Source organism: Staurois parvus, unplaced genomic scaffold, assembly GCF_062004578.1.
Source record: "Staurois parvus isolate SC_StPar_1 unplaced genomic scaffold, SC_StPar_1.0 ptg000025l, whole genome shotgun sequence".
NCBI classification, from domain to species: domain Eukaryota; kingdom Metazoa; phylum Chordata; class Amphibia; order Anura; family Ranidae; genus Staurois; species Staurois parvus.
The window spans coordinates 9,346,974-9,366,789 of NW_028317821.1; the positions used below are offsets into that span (position 1 = coordinate 9,346,974).

The window sequence follows — 19,816 nt, forward strand, 5'->3', positions numbered from 1 at the left end:
TTATAGAGGCATTTGACAGGTGGTGCAGAGGTGATATGTCACTTCCTCAATGCCTGTTTTAACCCTTTTAATGCAGCATCATCATGCGACACTGTTGTGGAGTAGTTACTGTGCACCCCATTCACCGGGGGATATAATATCTGCCACAACCGCAGCATGTGTATGACCCTGGCTGCTGCCTCTGCCCCTTAGCTGCTAAAGGGGGAGCAGTTGAGAGATGGTAAAAAGAGATGGTAAAAAATGTCTCAACCGCATGGTTTTACTGCCCTCCAACCTCATGTGTGAATGAGCCCTTTGTTCACATCTCTATGGCTGTGTGCTTAATTTAGGGCAGCCCGTTCATTGCAATGGGCTGTCCTACCCACAGAAATGCAAGTAAAGAATCCCCAATCCCTTTTTTAAAATCACGCCGCGCTGATAATGCACCATGCTTGCCAATGCATGGGGGTGCCATTAAAAATTATTGGCACCCCTACGCCTCTGCTAAAGAGTAACACGTTTGTCTGCGTGTTGGGAACAATTTTGCTTTTGAGCCTCAACACGCAGTAATGTGAATCAAGTCTTAGACTGAGATGCCTCGAGACTGAAAATTATTTTATAGGGGTCCTGACTGGAAAAAGGTTGAAAAACAATACGCAGATCTTCATGCAGTTGAGCAAACCTTGAATTTTTTAATCTCTGTTATACTTTATTTTGAGTCCAGCCATGGTTCAGCTTCCAGGAGAGTGCATAAAAAAGTTACTCAGGTAACAGTGATGATGAATGCATACAATACCTCCCCTTGGCCAGATAACAACTCTAACCCTACATTCATGTCACTGGCCCACAAGGGCTATTTTCAGAAAAATACAGTCTTGTTTTGATCTGCAATTACCTTAAAGTGTTACCACACCCAGGACCCTGCATTCACTATATCTGATCTCCCACAGTACACACAACATGGAAGTGTAACTACTTTAGTAAAAATAAACTGCTAAATACCTTTTCTCATCAGCCGTTAGAGCAGTCTTGTGACTTCTTTCAGTGTCCAGCCGAGCACTGGTTAAAGCTTGTAAGAGACGTTTTCATTCTGCTGAGGAGGATGTAGGACCCCTGACCTCTGATTGGCCCTGTGCTGATCTCAAGGACCCCTAACCTCTGTCTGGGCAGTGCTGATTGGCCCTGTGTTGATCTCATGCACTCTCCCAAGAAAAAGAAAAAAAAAAACTCTCAAGCAATACACACCAAACTGAGCATGAGTAGATTTACTCCACAAGATATGGGGAGGGGGACACCCAAAGCATACTGCAAAAGCAACCAAAGAGTTTTTTAAGGGAAAAAAATGGAATGTTATGCAATGGCCAAGTCAATCACCTGACCTGAATCCGATTGAGCATGCATTTCACTTGCTGAAGACAAAACTGAAGGGAAAATGCCCCAAGAACAAGCAAGAACTGAAGACAGTTGCAGTAGAGGCCTGGCAGAGCATCACCAGGGATGAAACCCAGCATCTGGTGATGTCTATGCGTTCCACGCTTCAGGCTGTAATTGACTGCAAAGGATTTGCAACCAAGTATTAAAAGTGAAAGTTTGATTTATGATTCTTATTCTGTCCCATTACTTTTGGTCCCTTAACAAGTGGGAGGTACATATGCAAACTGTTGTAATTCCTACACCGTTCACCTGATTTGGATGTAAATACCCTCAAATTAAAGCTGACAGTCTGCAGTTAAAGCACATCTTGTTCATTTCATTTCAAATCCATTGTGGTGGTGTATAGAGCCAAAAATGTTAGAATTGTGTCGATGTCCCAATATTTATGGACCTGACTGTACTGTACATTCACAATACCTTTTGTAATACATTACGTTTTTTGCAGCATACATTGCCATCACTGAAAATAGTCATCAACAAAATATTCAGAGAATAGAAAAAGACCGCTAAAACTGCAACATAACATAAGCATAGATAAACAACCTGCTTACAGCAAGTACCAATACAAAGCATGCACATAGAACATCACATACTGCACCTTTATATGACTTGGCCAATTTCACATTACATTAACATTTGCTGAGCACCAACAGTTTTATGCTATATACATTATCAGCCATTGCTGGCAGGTTAAATTAAGTTTGCTGCATGCTTCTACGAGATTCTAGGACACCATGCAAAATCAAGCTCTTAATATTCACAATAATTTAACTTCTGAGCAGCTTCTTCAATGACTACCACACACTCAGGCAAAAAAGGAAAAGTGTGCCATTAGACAGGATACTACATCATGCAATTAGAAACTGTTAGGCATTATAATAATTAATGTGTTTATCAAGTGAAACTAAATTTTTTTTTTAGAACAAAGTAGCTGCTGAGTCAAGATCACCACAAAAAAGCGGCACAATGCCCTAAGTGGCACGCGATACAGCACATTCCTATTGTGCGGCACAAATTCTTCGCAACACTGGGAGACATGACAGAACAAAAATACTATTAGAAATGTTTGAAAAGGAACATTTTTGCCCATGATAGAAGCTTTTGACATTATTTATTAGGTTCAAAAATGCTTGACAAAAGACCTAACAAAGGACCTGTGGAAACCACTACATCTGAGGCACTTTCTGTTGTTGCGTGCATCCATTGATTTGAGGATGGCCAGCATTAGTGGAACAATTCCCTCACAGCAGTCAAGGCAAGCAAGTATTCATACACACACAAGCAAAGGCCTGTGAACAAGCCCATATGGAATCAGAAAGAAGAAAAAAAAATAAACATTTATTAACCTCTTTGTGGGGAGATTGGCGGAAGGACTGGCCAGTGATTAGAAAAATGGTCATGCCACATTTTGTCAAAAGGAGAAAACTCTGATGCCTGCGAATATTTTCTCACTGAATATGAGGAGGCCTGGAAAAGGTTGGCGTTACCAGAGCAACTCTTACTGTATAGGCCAGGACTCAGGGCGCGACTACCGCATCTACTGGACGCTGGGGGAGAGTTTCTGTCGTGAACTGTAGCAGCAATGCTGGAGAAGTTTTTAAATGTTTCCTCAGACTTGAAAGACAAGGATGACAATGATGAGTGTAGCTGCGAAAATGATGCACTGAAAGATGTATAGATGCTGCTGCAACTGGAAGCTCTCTCAGACAAATCTGGAAAAGAAAATACAAAGGAAAGCATATATATAAATTTATGGTTGTTTGTAACATAAAATAAATAAATGCAAAATGAAAGATCCGTGCTTCAGTTGCTGCTCAAATCCATATGTGAGTTTTGTTTATAGTGACAATTGTGAGCTAGAGCTGGACATAAAGTTCTGCGCAAACTGTTGACGTAAATCCTGTATAATAATAAACCATTTATTTTTTAATTAACATTTGTAGGAAAATTCCCAGTACAGTCAATGTTGTAAAAGTGCTTTAAAATTATTTTTTAAATTTAAAATTAAATTTTGGAGTAAATGGATATTCCAAATGAAAACCACATTCACTGTTAGACGTTTGTTCCTTCGAGAGAGATTTTCCATTCTTCTCCTTCCAATTTTCATACCACTGTGGTTGAAACTGAATGCCACTTTGACCCTACCGATGATTACAAAATTGAGAAAGGTTCTTACTTTGAAAAATTTTGAATGAATTTCTATGGCCAGCTTTAGTCTATTAGCTTTAAATGCTATTTAACTTGCACAAAGCTTATACTATATACATCTGAACCAGGGGAGGACTGACAACTCATGGGGCCTCCGGGCAATTGGAGATCATGGGGCCCCTGTGTCCTTGCCCACACTCAAAACACACCCAAAAAAGCCTATAAAATGGTACCAGGGGCACTTTATGGGGCCCCCTACTGATCCCAGGCCCTCGGGCAGTGCCCGAGTGCTCGGATGGTCAGTCCGCCCCTGGTCTGAACTAAGTCTACTAATCAATCACAAATGTATAAACTAAATATTTGGGTTAGTTAAACCTGTCATAAAAGAATCTAAAATGTCTGTGTAGAATATTTCTACACAAGAAAGAGTGTTTTTATAATATTATAATCTCATTCAAGTTTTAGTATGTACAGTACTTGCTGGCTTTGTTGTGATCAAATGTTTCAGTATATTTTCAGTCACATGTTTTGTTCAGCATTTTAATCTCTAAAATGTATTACAGCTAACACCCTTTCATGCTGAAAATGTGATCAGTATTTACAGAATTTTGGCAAGTAGTAAGTGATCTTAAAAACAATCCAAAAAAGTAATTGATTACCTCTGTAGCTGCTGAAATTTTGGGGTAAATCATCCTCAAAGTTCACACCAAAAACACTAGTCATTCTCTTATCAGCTCAGCATCCCCTGCTCCACCACTGCTATTAGAAAATGCTGAGCTGCAAAGATAAAACTTGAAGAGTTTCAGCAGGGCCATGGGTAAGGGGGTACCACCTGTCCTCCCGTACAGGGCCTAGGTCAGAAGGGGGGCCCAGGCAGCTGGGTCTATCGGATGTGGGAAGGGACGCTAATCGGCATGGCGGGGGGGGCAATTACTGGAATCAATCCCTTGTATGTCTCTTTCTGCAGAATCTGAAAGCTGGATTCTTCTCCTCTCCCTCCTCCTGGCTTTCAGCTGCTGCAGAGAGACCCCTACAGGTGATTGGTTTTAGCAATTGCCTTCCCCCCGCCATACCAATCACCCTCTCTGTGCACCATACACTACCCAGGCCCCCCTAAGTGCCCCTACCCCTGCAGTGCTGTTGGCTTCCCACTGCCAGCTGCAAGCACACAATAGGATTCTTCAGGATGGAGGGTGTGGGAAGGGTCCGGTCACAGTTACCAACCCCTTCCTTTTCTGAATGAACACAATGAGTAATTGGTAACAATCACTCACTGTGTTCATTCATAACTGAAGCCTAGTATACTGTGTTTTTGGGGGGCTTTATCAGGTTGGCTGTATTGGGCCCCGTGGTTTCTAACAGAAGCCCTGAGTAGCAGTGATTCTGCTGTGAACTTTGAGGATGACATGCTCCACAGTGCCTGTAGCTACAGAGTGTGAGGGATTTGGTTCAGTCCATTTACTGCTTGTGAAGAATATTTAAACACTCAAATTTTTATAGTCAGTGGACAGGTTTACTTTAAGGGTGACAATACATAATTCGGACATGATTCCTATGATATTGTACATTGCTTGTGATTACTGGACTGTTCCTGAAGTTCAGTTATTAGAGGTGCTGTTGGAAAATGTTGCTGCCAGCAGGCATGACCCTTTCCAACTCCAAAGGAATTGTGAATTTGCAATATTGTGGCGCCTTAAAAAACCCTGATCAGTGAATATCATGAGAAATTTGTAAATGGTGCCAGCACTAGGCCAGCAATAATATCAGCTGCCCCTAAATAGTGAAATACAATTATAAATAGGTAGGCACTAAATCAATATAATGTGTAACAAATTATAACAAAAAAATCTCACAGCAACATGAAATTACTTAAAGTCCCAGCAACATGAAATTAATTAAAGGTATAGTGAATAAAATTTACTATATCTTTAATATATTTTGTCTGGGACTTTAAGTCATTTCATGTTGCTGTGCGGTTATTCTGTTATTATTTGTTACATGTCGTTTTGTCTGGGCCTCAAAAAAGGAGTATTTTTGGAAGAATATGTTCTTTGTTAAAAAAAATATTGCTGACGTAGTTCTGCAGTTGGCTAGGAAGAATGGATGTGCAATGGCATAGCTACAAATTTGGGTTGTAAGATGCTACTGGGATCTAACTTCATGTGAAGCTTTCAGTGGGATATCAAGTGTACCTTCTAGATGCAGGTTCCAGGGAATGTGTTGCTAGGAATAATATTTTTTGATGAGGAAGAAAGCAGGCTATGGTGTTCCAAACTTTCTAAACAAAGGGCCAGTTTACTGGCCTTCAGACTTTAGGGGTGGTGAACTGTGGCCATTGGGAGTAGAAAACATCCTGACGTCAGTGAGAATAGACAATGCCCCATCTTCGGTGACAGTGGAAGGGATAGTGCCCCACTTTTGGTGTCAAGGGGAAGAATTGCAACCCATTGTTTGCGTCAGTGGGAGGAACTGTGCCCCATCATCAGTGTTATTGAGAGGAATTGTGGCCCATAGTTGGTGTCTTTGGGAGGAATTGTGCCCCTTAGTTTAGTGTCAGTGGGGGAATTATGCCTCATTGTTGGTATCAGTGGATGAAATAGTACCCCAAGGGCCAGATAAAAGCAAGCAAAGGGCTTCAGTTTGGAGACCACTGCCTTATACTAATGATTTATTTTGCATATAAAAATAGAAAATATAAACAAAGATAGACAAACCTTGATAAATGAAAAGCAGAAATGTAATCAAAACAGGTTTTACTACAAAATGATGGAAAGTTACATTTTGAAACTGTAGTTCCCACAAGTAGAATTACACAATTACATATAAAAAGAAGATACTTTTTTAATGTGGGAATTTAGAAAATAAAGGAGGGAATTAAAGTAATATATAATATGTAGTACCTCATAGTGAACAACGCTATCTTTATCAGCATATGACTATAAGAACAATCAGTATAGGTTATTGCACTTTAGCCTTTGCCTTAGTAAATAAGCATAGATATGTACTGTCATCTCTACCTGGGTCTTTTAGGGCTGTGCATGTGCTGCCACGTTCATTCAGTGCTATCATTGACTGGTGTTGATCCTGTTCTGTGGTTATAAATCTGCTATGTATTTCTGTTTCCTCAGCTTTTGAACACCTTGCAATTTCAAGAGCAGTTATTAATGGAGTGGAATTGTTGCATTCCTCGGTTTTGTGTGCTGCATAGATAACACCATCACCAAGTGATACTGCACAATGTACATCATTCCCAGTTGCATCAAGCTCTCCATCACTTGAAGCCTCACTTGGTGCAGGCTGCCTGGAAACAGTTGGCAGTGTACCTCTAGGCAAGATTACATTGGATGTCTGCCTTTGTCTCCCACCTGTGGAAAAAAAAATGAATAAGTATGCTGTTTGAGCCTCCATAACATCCATTCCAATATTATAACATTATGCAGGAATTTTAAAGTACCGGTAATGTAACAGTTCACATTATTTCTTGAAGAAATATTCATCTGAAGATCAGTGAACAAGCGTTAAATTCAAATTACAGCAAAGAAGGAAAGAGCCACCTATAGAACTTACACTGAACAATACTAACATATATATTTCTATCTATCTGTACACCATATATATATATATAGTTCATATAGTGAACTCGGTGTAGAGCTATTCACCCTGAGGTCATCACAGAGGACAAGGGGGCACTCTTTACGTCTGGAGGAAAAGAAATGTAATCTCCAAACACGGAAAGGTTTCTTAACAGTGAGAGCTGTGAAAATGTAGAATAGACTCCCTCGAGAGTTGGTCCTGGCCAGATCAGTGGATTGCTTCAAAAAAGGCCTGGATCCTTTCTTAGATACACAGAAAATAACTGGATACTAACATTTATTGGTAAAGTTGATCCAGGGATTCCTCTGGAATGGTTTATAAATAGTACTGGTGAGACTAATGGTGACCAAATACTGTACAATTTCTGTTAGGTCTACCATCAACCTGTAATGCTAATTGAATAAATTATTTGGGCTTGACCTCATATTACATAGTTTAGGTAACTCTAAATGATATTGTACAAAGATTACACAATCAGATTGCATAGCGTATGGCAAACTCTAGGGCAGGGCACAAAATTTCAAGTCCTGAGCCACTAGCCAGGCCTTAAGAGTTACTTGCCACCAGTTGCTCCACCTAACCCATACCCTGCCTTGCCTCTAATTCCACCCCTAAACACGCCCTCGAAATTATCTCATGAAATTAAACTGTTAGGTGTTTTATGCAGAATAAAGGTACAAAAATAAATATTAACCACTTGAGCCCCAGAGGATTTACCCCCCTTAATGACCAGGCCTTTTTTTGCTGTTTGGCGCTGCACTAATTCAAATGATAATTGCGCATTCATGCAATGCTGTACCCAAAGGAAATTTACGTCCTTTTTTTCACACAAATAGAGCTTTCTTTTGGTGGTATTTTATCACCTGTGCGCTTTTTATTTTTTGCGTTATAAGCAAAAAAACCACAAAAATTTTGAAAAAAAAATATTTTCTACTTTCAGCTATAAAAAATATATCGTAAACTCAAAGTTAGTCATAAATTTAAGCCAAAATGTATTCTGCTACATGTTTTTGGTAAAAAAATCCCAATAAGTGTATATTGATTGCTTTGTGTGAAAGTTATAGCGTCTACACGCTATGGTATAGATACTGTAATGTATGCCTTTTTTTGCTATACAGCGCTGCACTAATTCAAATGATAATTGCGCGGTCATGCAATGCTGTACCCAAACGAAATTTACGTCCTTTTTTTCACACAAATAGAGCTTTCTTTTGGTGGTATTTGATCACCTGTGCACTTTTTATTTATTGCGCTATAAACAAAAAAACCACAAAAATTTTGAAAAAAAACAATATTTTCTACTTTCAGCTATAAAAAATATATCGTAAACTCAAAGTCAGTCATAAATTTAAGCCAAAATGTATTCTGCTACATGTTTTTGGTAAAAAAAATTCCAATAAGTGTATATTGATTGCTTTGTGTGAAAGTTATAGCGTCTACAAACTATGGTATAGATATTGTAATTTATGCCTTTTTTTTGCTATACAGCGCTGCACTAACTCAAATGATAATTGTGCGGTCATGCAATGCTGTACCCAAACGAAAATTACGTCCTTTTTTTCACACAAATAGAGCTTTCTTTTGGTGGTATTTGATCACCTGTGCGATTTTTATTTTTTGCGCTATAAACAAAAAAAAGCACGAAAATTTTGAAAAAAAACAATATTTTCTACTTTCAGCTATAAAAATATATCGTAAACTCAAAGTTAGTCATAAATTTAAGCCAAAATGTATTCTGCTACATGTTTTTGGTAAAAAAAATCCCATGCATTAGCGGGCACACTGGCGCTATCTAGGAGGGGCGCTAACACTATCGGAAGTCACCAGTGACACTAATACAGTGATCAGTAAAAATCTGTTCACTGTAATCAATGACACTGGTGACAGGGCAGTGAAGGGGTTAACTGGGGGGGGAGGGGGGCGATCAAGGGGTTAAATGGGATTTCTGTTGCACTAGCGGGCAAACTGGCGCTATCTGGGAGGGGCGCTAACACTATCGGAAGTCGCCAGCGACACTGATACAGTGATCAGTAAAAATCGGTTCACTGATCAGTGACACTGGTGACAGGGCAGTGAAGGGGTTAACTGGGGGGGGGGAGATTAAGGGGTTAAATGGGATTACTGGTGTACTAGCGGGCAATCTGGCGCTACCTGGGAGGGGCGCTAACACTATCGGAAGTCGCCAGCGACACTGATACAGTGATCAGTAAAAATTGGTTCACTGATCAGTGACACTGGTGACAGGGCAGTGAAGGGGTTAACTGGGGGGGCGATCAAGGGGTTAAACGGGATTACTGGTGTACTGGCGGGCAATCTGGCGCTATCTGGGAGGGGCGCTAACACTATCGGAAGTCGCCAGCGACACTGATACAGTGATCAGTACAAATCGGTTCACTGATCAGTGACACTGGTGACAGGGCAGTGAAGGGGTTAACTGGGGGGGGCGATCAAGGGGTTAAACAGGATTACTGGTGTACTGGCGGGCAAACTGGCGCTATCTGGGAGGGGCGCTAACTCTATCGGAAGTCGCCAGTGACACTGATACAGTGATCAGTAAAAATTGGTTCACTGATCAGTGACACTGGTGACAGGGCAGTGAAGGGGTTAACTGGGGGGGCGATCAAGGGCTTAAACGAGATTACTGGTGTACTGGCGGGCAGTCTGGCGCTATCTGGGAGGGGCGCTAACACTATCGGAAGTCGCCAGCGACACTGATACAGTGATCAGTAAAAATTGGTTCACTGATCAGTGACACTGGTGACAGGGCAGTGAAAGGGTTAACTGGGGAGGGGGCGATCAAGGGGTTAACCGGGATTACTGGTGTACTGGCGGGCAAACTGGTGCTATCTGGGAGGGGCGCTAACACTATCGGAAGTCACCAGCGACACTGATACAGTGATCAGTAAAAATTGGTTCACTGATCAGTGACACTGGTGACAGGGCAGTGAAGGGGTTAACTGGGGGGGGGGCGATCAAGGGGTTAAACGGGATTACTGGTGTACTGGTGGGCAAACTGGCGCTATCTGGGAGGGGCACTAACACTATCGGAAGTCGCCAGCGACACTGATACAGTGATCAGTAAAAATTGGTTCACTGATCAGTGACACTGGTGACAGGGCAGTGAAGGGGTTAACTGGGGGGGGGGGGGGGCGATCAAGGGGTTAAACGGGATTACTGGTGTAAACGAAGGTAATATGGTGCAGTGCTACAAGAATGAAAACTGAAGACAGTCAGAAGTCAATGTAATAGTATCCGTGGTTTCTTATATAGGGTGCAAACTTCCAAAGCTCTTGCGGACTTAAATAATAGCAATGCGCACTCACCAGAAACGCATGGGTTATGCGCATGTAGGAATAATCATTCCAGATGTCAGATCCTCCAACATTCAGATGGCAAGCATCCCTCTCTAAATGGGATTACTGGTGTACTGGCGGGCAAACTGGCGCTATCTGGGAGGGGAGCTAACTCTATCGGAAGTCGCCAGCGACACTGATACAGTGATCAGTAAAAATTGGTTCACTGATCAGTGACACTGGTGACAGGGCAGTGAAGGGGTTAACTGGGGGGGCAATCAAGGGGTTAAATGGGATTACTGGTGTACTGGCGGGCAATCTGGCGCTATCTGGGAGGGGCGCTAACTATATCGGAAGTCGCCAGCGACACTGATCAGTAAAAATCGCTTAACTGATCAGTGACACTGGTGACAGGGCAGTGAAGGGGTTAACTGGGGGGGGGGGTGATCATGGGGTTAAATGTGTCCTAGAGTGTTCTAACTGTAGTGTAGTGCTTGTGTACTCACTTTTTGGATATCTTCTTCTCTGTCTGGAACGGAATGTGTCCAGGCAGAGAAGAATGACATCATATCCTGCCCTGTGTATATGTCAACACAGGACAGGATAGGACAGGGACCGATCATGTGATTTCAGCCAGAAATCACTGGCTGAAATCTAATGATTGATCCCTCCTGAATCAAATCGTGTCACCCGCGGGTCGGCGGGAGCGCGCGCGCGCCCCCTGCCAGCGAAAGTGTTGGGAGCGCGGAACCCGTTTTAAAATGTGGTTTTGCGCTCCACTGCCGCCCTGCACACGTATATACACAGTGGCAGGGCGGCAAGCGGTTAACAGCAACTTTAACAATATTGACATAAAGCAATGTAAACATAAAAGGTGTTTTACATCAATAGGGAAACCAAATGATGCACAGTGCGGAGGTCAGCGGTATGATGCATAGTTCAGGGAGAGGGGTACGGACTGTAGGAAGGAAGTAAGGGAGCAAAGGAAGGAAGTAATGAAGGAAAGGAAAAAAAGGAAGGGAAGGAAGGAAGGAAGGAAGGAAGGAAGGAAGGAAAGAAAGAGAAAGAAAGAAAGAAAGAAAGAAAGAAAGAAAGAAAGAAAGAAAGAAAGAAAGAAAGAAAGAAAGAAAGAAAGAAAGAAAGAAAGAAAGAAGAAGAGAGGGAGGAAGGAAGGAAGGAAGTAATGAAGGAAAGGAAAAAAAGGAAGGGAAGGAAGGAAGGAAAGAAAGAAAGAAAGCAAGAAAGAACGAAAAAGAAAGAAAGAGAGGGAGGAAGATAGGTAGGAAGGAAGGAAGGAAGGAAGGAAGGAAGGAAGGAAGGAAGGAAGGGAAAGAAGGTCAGACTCACATGGTTCTGTCATCACAGGGCTGGCAGCTGCTCTGTATAATTTATCCCACCCACACATCCTCTTCTGAGAAGCTGCACAGACTGGAATGTAAGAGGGCACAGGGAGAGGCAGAGCAGTGTGAAGAATAGTGGGAAGGGCTGGGCACTGAGGAGTACGCAGGGGGAGGGGGGCCTAGAAAGAAACTGAAGGGTCGTGCATGATAAGTGTAGCGGTGGGGGCAGTTACAAGCAGTGATCTCCCTGTATGGCTTTCAATGAAGCAAATGGAAGCTGCATCTCCTCCTCTCCCTCCCGCAGCTTTCAGCTGCTTCACTGAAAGCCATACAGGGAGATTGCTGCTTGTAACTGCTCCTACCGCTGCCCCTCCCATATATTACTAGTCCCGACACTGCTCGAGCGGGCGAGTGGAAATTGTGAGGGCTGCTCTAGGGAAAGTGTCAACAGGCAGTTGCTTTGCTTCAGACCTGCTCTTCTCCCCATACATGTCTATGGGAATACAAAAGCTGCTTGAAGCAGGTCAAATGCAGCTCAATGTCACCTGTAATGAATTCTGAATGGACTTGGTACCATTAAGGACATTACAATACGTTACAAATTTATAAGCAAAAATACTTTCTCCATTTGTCTTGCAATATTTTCCGTTTTAGATCTTTAGGATTTGGGTATTAGAGTATTATCTAATATATCTTCCTTAGCACTTTTCTTTGTAATGATTTCTGACTGGTCTTAAAAGCATTTCATACTGAAGTCAAAAGTATGCTGCATTTGCCCATCAAAGCCTAGTAAGTTAAAGTAGAACTATAGGCAAAACTGTTTTTTCATTTTGGATAGAATAAGAGAGGGTTATAACCCCTGTCAGATTTTCTTTTTACCATCTGTGCCCCACTGGGGAGATTTACCTTCACTTCCCGTCTCATAGTCAAACAAAAGTGAGAGGAAATTTCTGCAAATTAAGGGAAATCCTTAAAAAAAAAATGTGTGATTTTGCTTTCAATGACAATGGTAAACAGGACAAATAATAGGGGCATAGACAGCATAAAAAAACTGACAGGTGGTCTAATTCATCTCCACTCTATCCAAAACTAAAAAAATTGCCTTTAGTTATGCTTTAAAAAAATGTTGATACATAGTCATAAGAACCATTTATTATGATTTATTACAGTCAGAAAAAGTATGAGTATTACAGGGAATAAAAGGCAGTAAATAATACGACTATGACAGCTGGATTGTTTACAACCATAATGAACAGTAGGCTTCAAACATGACATTTAAAGTCATGTTTATCCAAAGAACCCCTCCTGACCTTCCTTATTTACAGCATAATGTTTATCAGTAAAACTCAACTTTGGGCAAACTTTTAAAAAAAGAAAAAAAAAAAACAAATTCAACAGCAAGTGCTTAACTGGTTGCCGACCAGCCACAGTGTTTTTGCTGAGGCAGGGTGGCCGTTTTTAAACGTCGGTCTGCAAAACAGGTAGGGGGTGCGCGCAAGGCGCATGCCCGCCCTACCTGTCCTGCCGCTCGCGGCAGCGGGTGTCAATCACCGGGTCCCGGCCGGTCATTACCTGCCGGGTCCCGGCGATTACTGACAGGGAGCACGGCTGCAGTGTTTACATTGCAGCTTTGCTCTCTGTCAGTTCAGAGCACGTTGATCCTGAGAGAAGAGTTTATCTCTCTGGATCAGCGTGTTCCTGTGAAGCACACACCCCCGCCCCCTAGTAAAACACTCCCCTCACACGGTTAACCCTTTCATTATCTAAAAAATGTTAACCCCTTCCTCCCCAGTGCCATTAGTACAGTGTCAGTGGTTTTTTTTTGCACTGATCACTGTATTGGTGCCACTGGGGATGTCAGTGACCCCAAGTCAGTTCCCCCCCAGTGTCAAAATGTCCGCTGCAGTCCCGCCATAAGTCGCTGATCACTGTCATAAATTGCTGATCACCGCCATAAGTCGCTGATCGCCGCCATTATTAGTATAATAAATAAAAAAATCCCAGTATCTTTCCCGCCATTTGTAGACGCTATAACTTTCACGTAAACCAATTAATTTACACGTATTGGGATTTTTGTTAGCAAAGACATGTCGCAGAATACATTTTGGCAGAAGTTTATGACTAAATTTGATTTTTACATTTTTTTACTGGACATGTTTTATAGCAAAAAGTCCAAAATGTTTTTTTTTTCATAATTGTCAGCCTTTTTTTTATAGCGCAAAAAATAAATAACGCATAGGTGATCAAATACCACCGAAAGAAAGCTCAATTTGTGGGAAAAAAGGATGTAAATTTAATTTGGGTGCAGTGTTGCATGACCGCGCAATTGTCAGTTAAAGTAACGCAGCAACATAACACAAACCGCTTCTGTAACCGCTTCCTGACCACCCTATAGTAGAAATACTGCTACAGGGCGGCACAGGTGCGCAAAATAACATATATATACATGATTCGCGCTCCCGTGGTTTTCACGCCCTCCCAGATAGTGTCAGATTGCCCGTCAGTACACCAATAATCACATTTAACCCCTTGATTGCCAGGAGCACGCTCATGCACAATAAACCTCCATTGCTAGTATAGTGTCTGAATGGGTCAATATCTTTGATCAGATGAGCACTATACCAGCGTTCACATTAGTATAGCGTCCCCAAAAACGCAGCGTTAACGGGATCAGCCCCGGCACCTGCCTGCACCTGCGTTTAGCCCCTACGCTTACTCCCCAGCTTCTCCCCCAGCAAGTGCAGTGTCAGTAGGTCACTGTCACTTGATACATTGCACACAAAACCGCAGTGTTCGCAGAATCAGGCCTGATCTCTGTTAGCACTTGCCGGTAAATTTTGATGACTCTCATATGCAGCAGAGTGCCAGTACTAGTGCCATGCTACCTTTTGGTGAACTGGCAAGTACCAGCGGTCTAGTACATCCTGGTCTTTCACATACCTCCTTGATTTTTGGAGCTGTTTTTCACGGAATATCTGTATGTGTTGATTGTGGATCAAAGCAATTTATATACACAACAATTTATCGCCTCCAACCCAAATTCAAACCTTGCCAGACCATTTGCATGGAAACTCATTACAGTTTTCGAATTTACATTTTTTGGGGGCCTAACCCTCAACATGGGCATTACTTAAAGAAATGAATTGCGGTTGTATTGGTCCGCAGACCCGATTCATCATATGCCGTGTTCTTTGCTGCCATGGCCAGGCATAGATATGAGAGTATAATGTGTTTTATGCATTTCAATGACAATACACTCTGTCATCCTTGGGGTAACCCTGAATTTGACGGCTCCACAAAATTCAGCCCCTCGCAAATCACTTTAACCAAACATTTTCAGATGTCTATACTCCCCAGCAAAACATCTGCGTTGATGAGTCCCTCATTAATTTTTCTGCCTTGCATTCAAACAATTTCTCCCCTGCAAGCGTGCCAGATATGGGGTCAAGATGTAGAAGACCTGTGAGAGGACAACAGGCTATACTTATAAGTTTTGGATTTACGAGGGAAAAGATAGTCACATGGAGCCCCCCTGGATGCCCAGACTACATGGGGAGCAGTGGCAAGATAGTTTGGGACTTGGTGTCATCCTTTTTCCATATGGGGTACCACTTATACGTGGGCAATTTTTATTCAAGCGTGCCACTATTTAGACATTTGTTCAATCTTGGAACTGGCGCTTGTGGAAAAGTGTGACCTAATGTGTGCCCACCATTAGAAGTGGGTGGATGCAGGGTGGTATATTCTAATGGTGGGCATACCACACACTTTTTCTGGCAGAAATTTTTGTTCTTTTTTAATTCAGTCCACACGCTGCATACCAAAAAAAAAGAACACAGCATATACACCCAACAAGGACCAGCGACGTACTGGTACATCACTGGACTTTGAATGGTTATACCAGGATGATGCCTGCAGCTGCAGGCATCATCCTGGTATTGTTTTTTTCAGCCGGTGATCGGCTTTCATGTAAAAGCAATCTTAGTGGCTAATTAGCTGCATGATTGCTTTTACAAGCAGTGGGAGATGATGCCCCCCCTCCCCCGCTGCCTTCCACGGCCTTCTCGGGCAGTTTCGTGCCATCGGGGGAACCTGAGAATGCAGCCGGTGTTTCTGCCAGCTGACCATAGAGCTGATTGGAGACCAAAATGGTGCCAATCATCTCTATAGTCTAAGAATTCGGAAGCTACAAGCATTTCATCAGTTTTGCAGGATATAAACAGCGCCATTTGTAAATTGGGAAAACATCTGATCACACCGATTTTGGTTTGATTAGATAATATAAGGGCAGAGGAGATATCCAGAGTCTGATAGACCCCAGATTTCTCAAAAAGAATATATGACAATGCCCATTGAAGTTATAGGGGATATTTGCATTTCCTGGATAGCATTAAAAGTGATAAAAAAAAAATGAAAAGTACAATGTAAAAATTATAAAAAAATCAAAATAACTAAAAAAAAAAAAATCGCCCCTCCCATGCGCGCACACCTGTGTCCATAAGCCTTGACCCTGTGCCGGTATGTAAACAGCGGTTGCATCATGCATGTGAGGTATTGCCGTGAACGTCAGATCAAGGGCAGTAATTCTAACACTAGACCTCCTCTGTAAATCTAAAATGGTGGCTTTTAAAGGCTTTTAAAGCGTTGCCTATGGATATTAAAAATGTTTGCAGTTTGTCGCCATTGCACGGGGCATGCACAGTTTTAAAGCATGTCATGTTTGGTATCTATTTACTCGGCATACCATTATCTTTTATCAAATAATTGGCCAATATATTGTGTTTTTGTGCATTAAAAGTAAAAAAAGTGTATTTTTTTTTAAATTTGCTTTTAAAAAATCGCTGCGTGAGTACGATGTGCCGTAAAAAATTGTAGTACCCACCATTTTATTCACTAGGGTGTCTGCTTTAAAAAAATATATAATGTTTGGGGGTTTAAATGAGTTTCATAGCAAAAAATACTGATTTTTTTCATGTGAACAAAAGGTGTCAGAAAAGGCTTGGTCTTCAGGTGGTTAGAAGAATGAGTGATGTGTGGCATAAACCTTTATGTGCTGAGCGCCCCCCAAAACAACCCCTTTTTGGAAAGTAGACACCCCAAACTATTTGCTGAGAAGCATGTTGAATCAATAGAAGAGTTTATTTTTTTACCACAAGTTTTTGGAAAATGACCCAAAAACTTTTTTTTTTTTTACACAAAATTGTCACTTAAATGATTTACTGCTCACACATGCCATGGTTATATGTGGAATTACTCCCCAAAATACATTCCGCTACTTCTCCCGAGTATGGGGGTACCACATGTGAGAGACGTTTTGGCAGTCTAGCCAAGTACAGGACCCCAAAATCCAATAAGCACCTTCAGGCTTTTAAAGGGCTTTATTTCCTCATTACACTTCCAGACTACCTATCACAGTTTCAGAGGCCCTGAAATGCCAGGATAGCATCTAACCCCCCCAAATGACCCCTTTTTGGAAAGTAGACACCCCAAGGAATTTGATAAGAAGCATGGTAAGTATTTTGCAGATCTCATTTGTTGCCACACGTTTTTGGAAAATGAAGAAAAAAAACAAAAACATATTTTTTCTATTCTTTTTTATATTTCAAAACCTTGTGAGAAACAATAAGATCTGCAAAATACTCACCATGCCTCTTTTTAAATTCTTTGGGGTGTCTACTTTCCAGAAAGGGGTCATTTGGGGGGGGTTTGGTGCTATCCTGGCATGTCAGGGCCTTCGAAACCGTGATAGGTAGTGAGGAAGTGTAATGAGGAAGTTACGCACCTTCAGGCTTTCAAAGTGGTCATTGGATTTCAGGCTCCTGTATGTGGCTAGGCTCCCAAAAAGTCTCACACATGTGGTATCCCCATACTTGGTAGAAGTAGCAGAATGTATTTTGGGGTGTAATTCCACATATATCCATGGCTTGTTCGAGAAATAAATCATTTAAATGACAACTTTGTGTAAAAAAATAATGTTTTTGTCATTTTCCAGAAACTTGTGGAAAAAAAATAAATCTTCCATGGACTCAATATGCCTCTCAGCAGATAGCTTAGGGTGTCTACTTTCCGAAAAGGGGTCATTTGAGGGTGTTTGCACTATCCTGGTATTTTAGCACCTCAAGAAATGTGATGGGCAGTCAGAAAGTAAAAGCTGTGTAAATTCCATTATCTATACCACAGTTTGTAGACGCTATAACTTTCACACAAACCAATAAATATACACTTACTGGGATTTTTTTTAACCAAAAACATGTAGCAGAATACATTTTGCCCTAAATTTATGCCGAAATTTTAGGTTGTTTTTATATTTTTTAAGACCGAAATGAGAAAATATTTTTTTTTTCAAAAAATTTTTTTTTCTTCAAAATTTTTCTGGTTATAGCGCCAAAAATAAAAAGCGCACAGGTGATCAAATACCACCAAAAGAAAGCTCTATTTGTGTGAAAAAAAGGACATAAATTTCATTTATGTACCGTATTGCATGACCGCTCAATTGTCCGTTAAACTAGCACAGCGCTGTATAGCAAAAAAATTGCGTAAATTGCAGTATCTATAACATAGTTTGTAGACGCTATAACTTTCACACAAAGCAATCAATATACACTTATTGGGATTTTTTTTTACCAAAACATGTAGCAGAATACATTTTGGCCTAAATTTATAACTAACTTTGAGTTTAGCATATATTTTTTATAGCTGAAAGTAAAAAATATTGTTTTTCTTCAAAATGTTTGGTCTTTTTTTGTTTATAGCGTGAAAAATAAAAAGCGCACAGGTGATCAAATACCACCAAAAGAAAGCTTGTGTGAAAAAAAGGACGTACATTTTGTTTGAGTGCAGTATTACATGACCGCGCAATTATCAGTTGAATTAGTACAGCGCCGAGTAGCAAAAAGAGGCCTGGTCATTAAGGGGGGTAAATCCTCAGGAGGGCAAGTAGTTAAAATAGAAAAATCAGGTCAGATTTCAACTCTCACCTCCTTTCTGACACTGTCTCTCACAGTCTTCCCGGTGTTATTCAAACCAGAACACCAAGGATATCCTGTCAGGGCAGAGCATCATGGAAATGCCCCTCCTGAAAGGGGCATCACTATACTTTTGAACTTCAGAATGAGGGATACTTGCGGGAGGAAGTGACCTGCGCCTTGCATAGCGTGCTGTGGCATAAATGGGTGTGGCCAAATGCTTAACAGTAGGAGGGGCCTAAGCGGCATGGTTAAACAAAACCTTGTACCTATAAAATATGTTTTGATTGCTGTGCCACAAGCAAGAGTCTGACGGACACAAACCCCAACACAATCATTTTTTAAAAAAGAATAAAAAGCTTCCATTACAAATGGTTTTGCACAAACTGTGGAAGAGTGCATTACACAAAGTGTGGATTCAGGAATGCATTACGTACAGAGTGCAAGGTTCAGGTGTGCGTTTCATACAGAGTGCAGGATTCAGGAATGCTTTACGTATTGTTTGCAGAATTCAGGAATGCATTACGTTCAGAGTGCAAGGTTCAGGAGTACGTTTCATACAGAGTGCAGGATTCAGGAATGCATTACGTACAGAGTACAAGGTTCAGGTGTGCGTTTCATACAGAGTGCAGGATTCAGGAATGGTGTTATGTACAGAGTGCAAGGTTCAGGTGTGCGTTTCATACAGAGTGCAGGATTCAGGAATGTGTTATGTACAGAGTGCAAGGTTCAGGTGTGCGTTTCATACAGAGTGCAGGATTCAGGAATGTGTTATGTACAGAGTGCAAGGTTCAGGTGTGCGTTTCATACAGAGTGCAGGATTCAGGAATGTGTTATGTACAGAGTACAAGGTTCAGGTGTGCGTTTCATACAGAGTGCAGGATTCAGGAATGGTGTTATGTACAGAGTGCAAGGTTCAGGTGTGCGTTTCATACAGAGTGCAGGATTCAGGAATGTGTTATGTACAGAGTGCAAGGTTCAGGTGTGCGTTTCATACAGAGTGCAGGATTCAGGAATGCTTTACGTATAGTTTGCAGAATTCAGGAATGCATTACGTTCAGAG

The 19,816-nt window shown here is 41.5% G+C and overlaps 1 protein-coding gene across 1 annotated transcript in view; it reads right to left on the reverse strand.

The window, feature by feature from the left end:
• Positions 1–2,502: 2,502 nt before the first annotated feature.
• LOC149471235 (uncharacterized) overlaps positions 2,503–19,816 on the reverse strand; it is a 45,643-nt gene continuing 28,329 nt past the window's right edge. Inside the window, exons 2-3 of the mRNA XM_089651820.1 lie at positions 6,579–6,953; positions 2,503–3,125 (exon numbers count right to left, since the gene is read on the reverse strand). Coding sequence (XP_089507946.1) covers positions 2,755–3,125; positions 6,579–6,953 — 746 coding nt within the window. The 3' untranslated portion in view covers positions 2,503–2,754. The remainder of the gene's footprint in view (positions 3,126–6,578; positions 6,954–19,816) is intronic.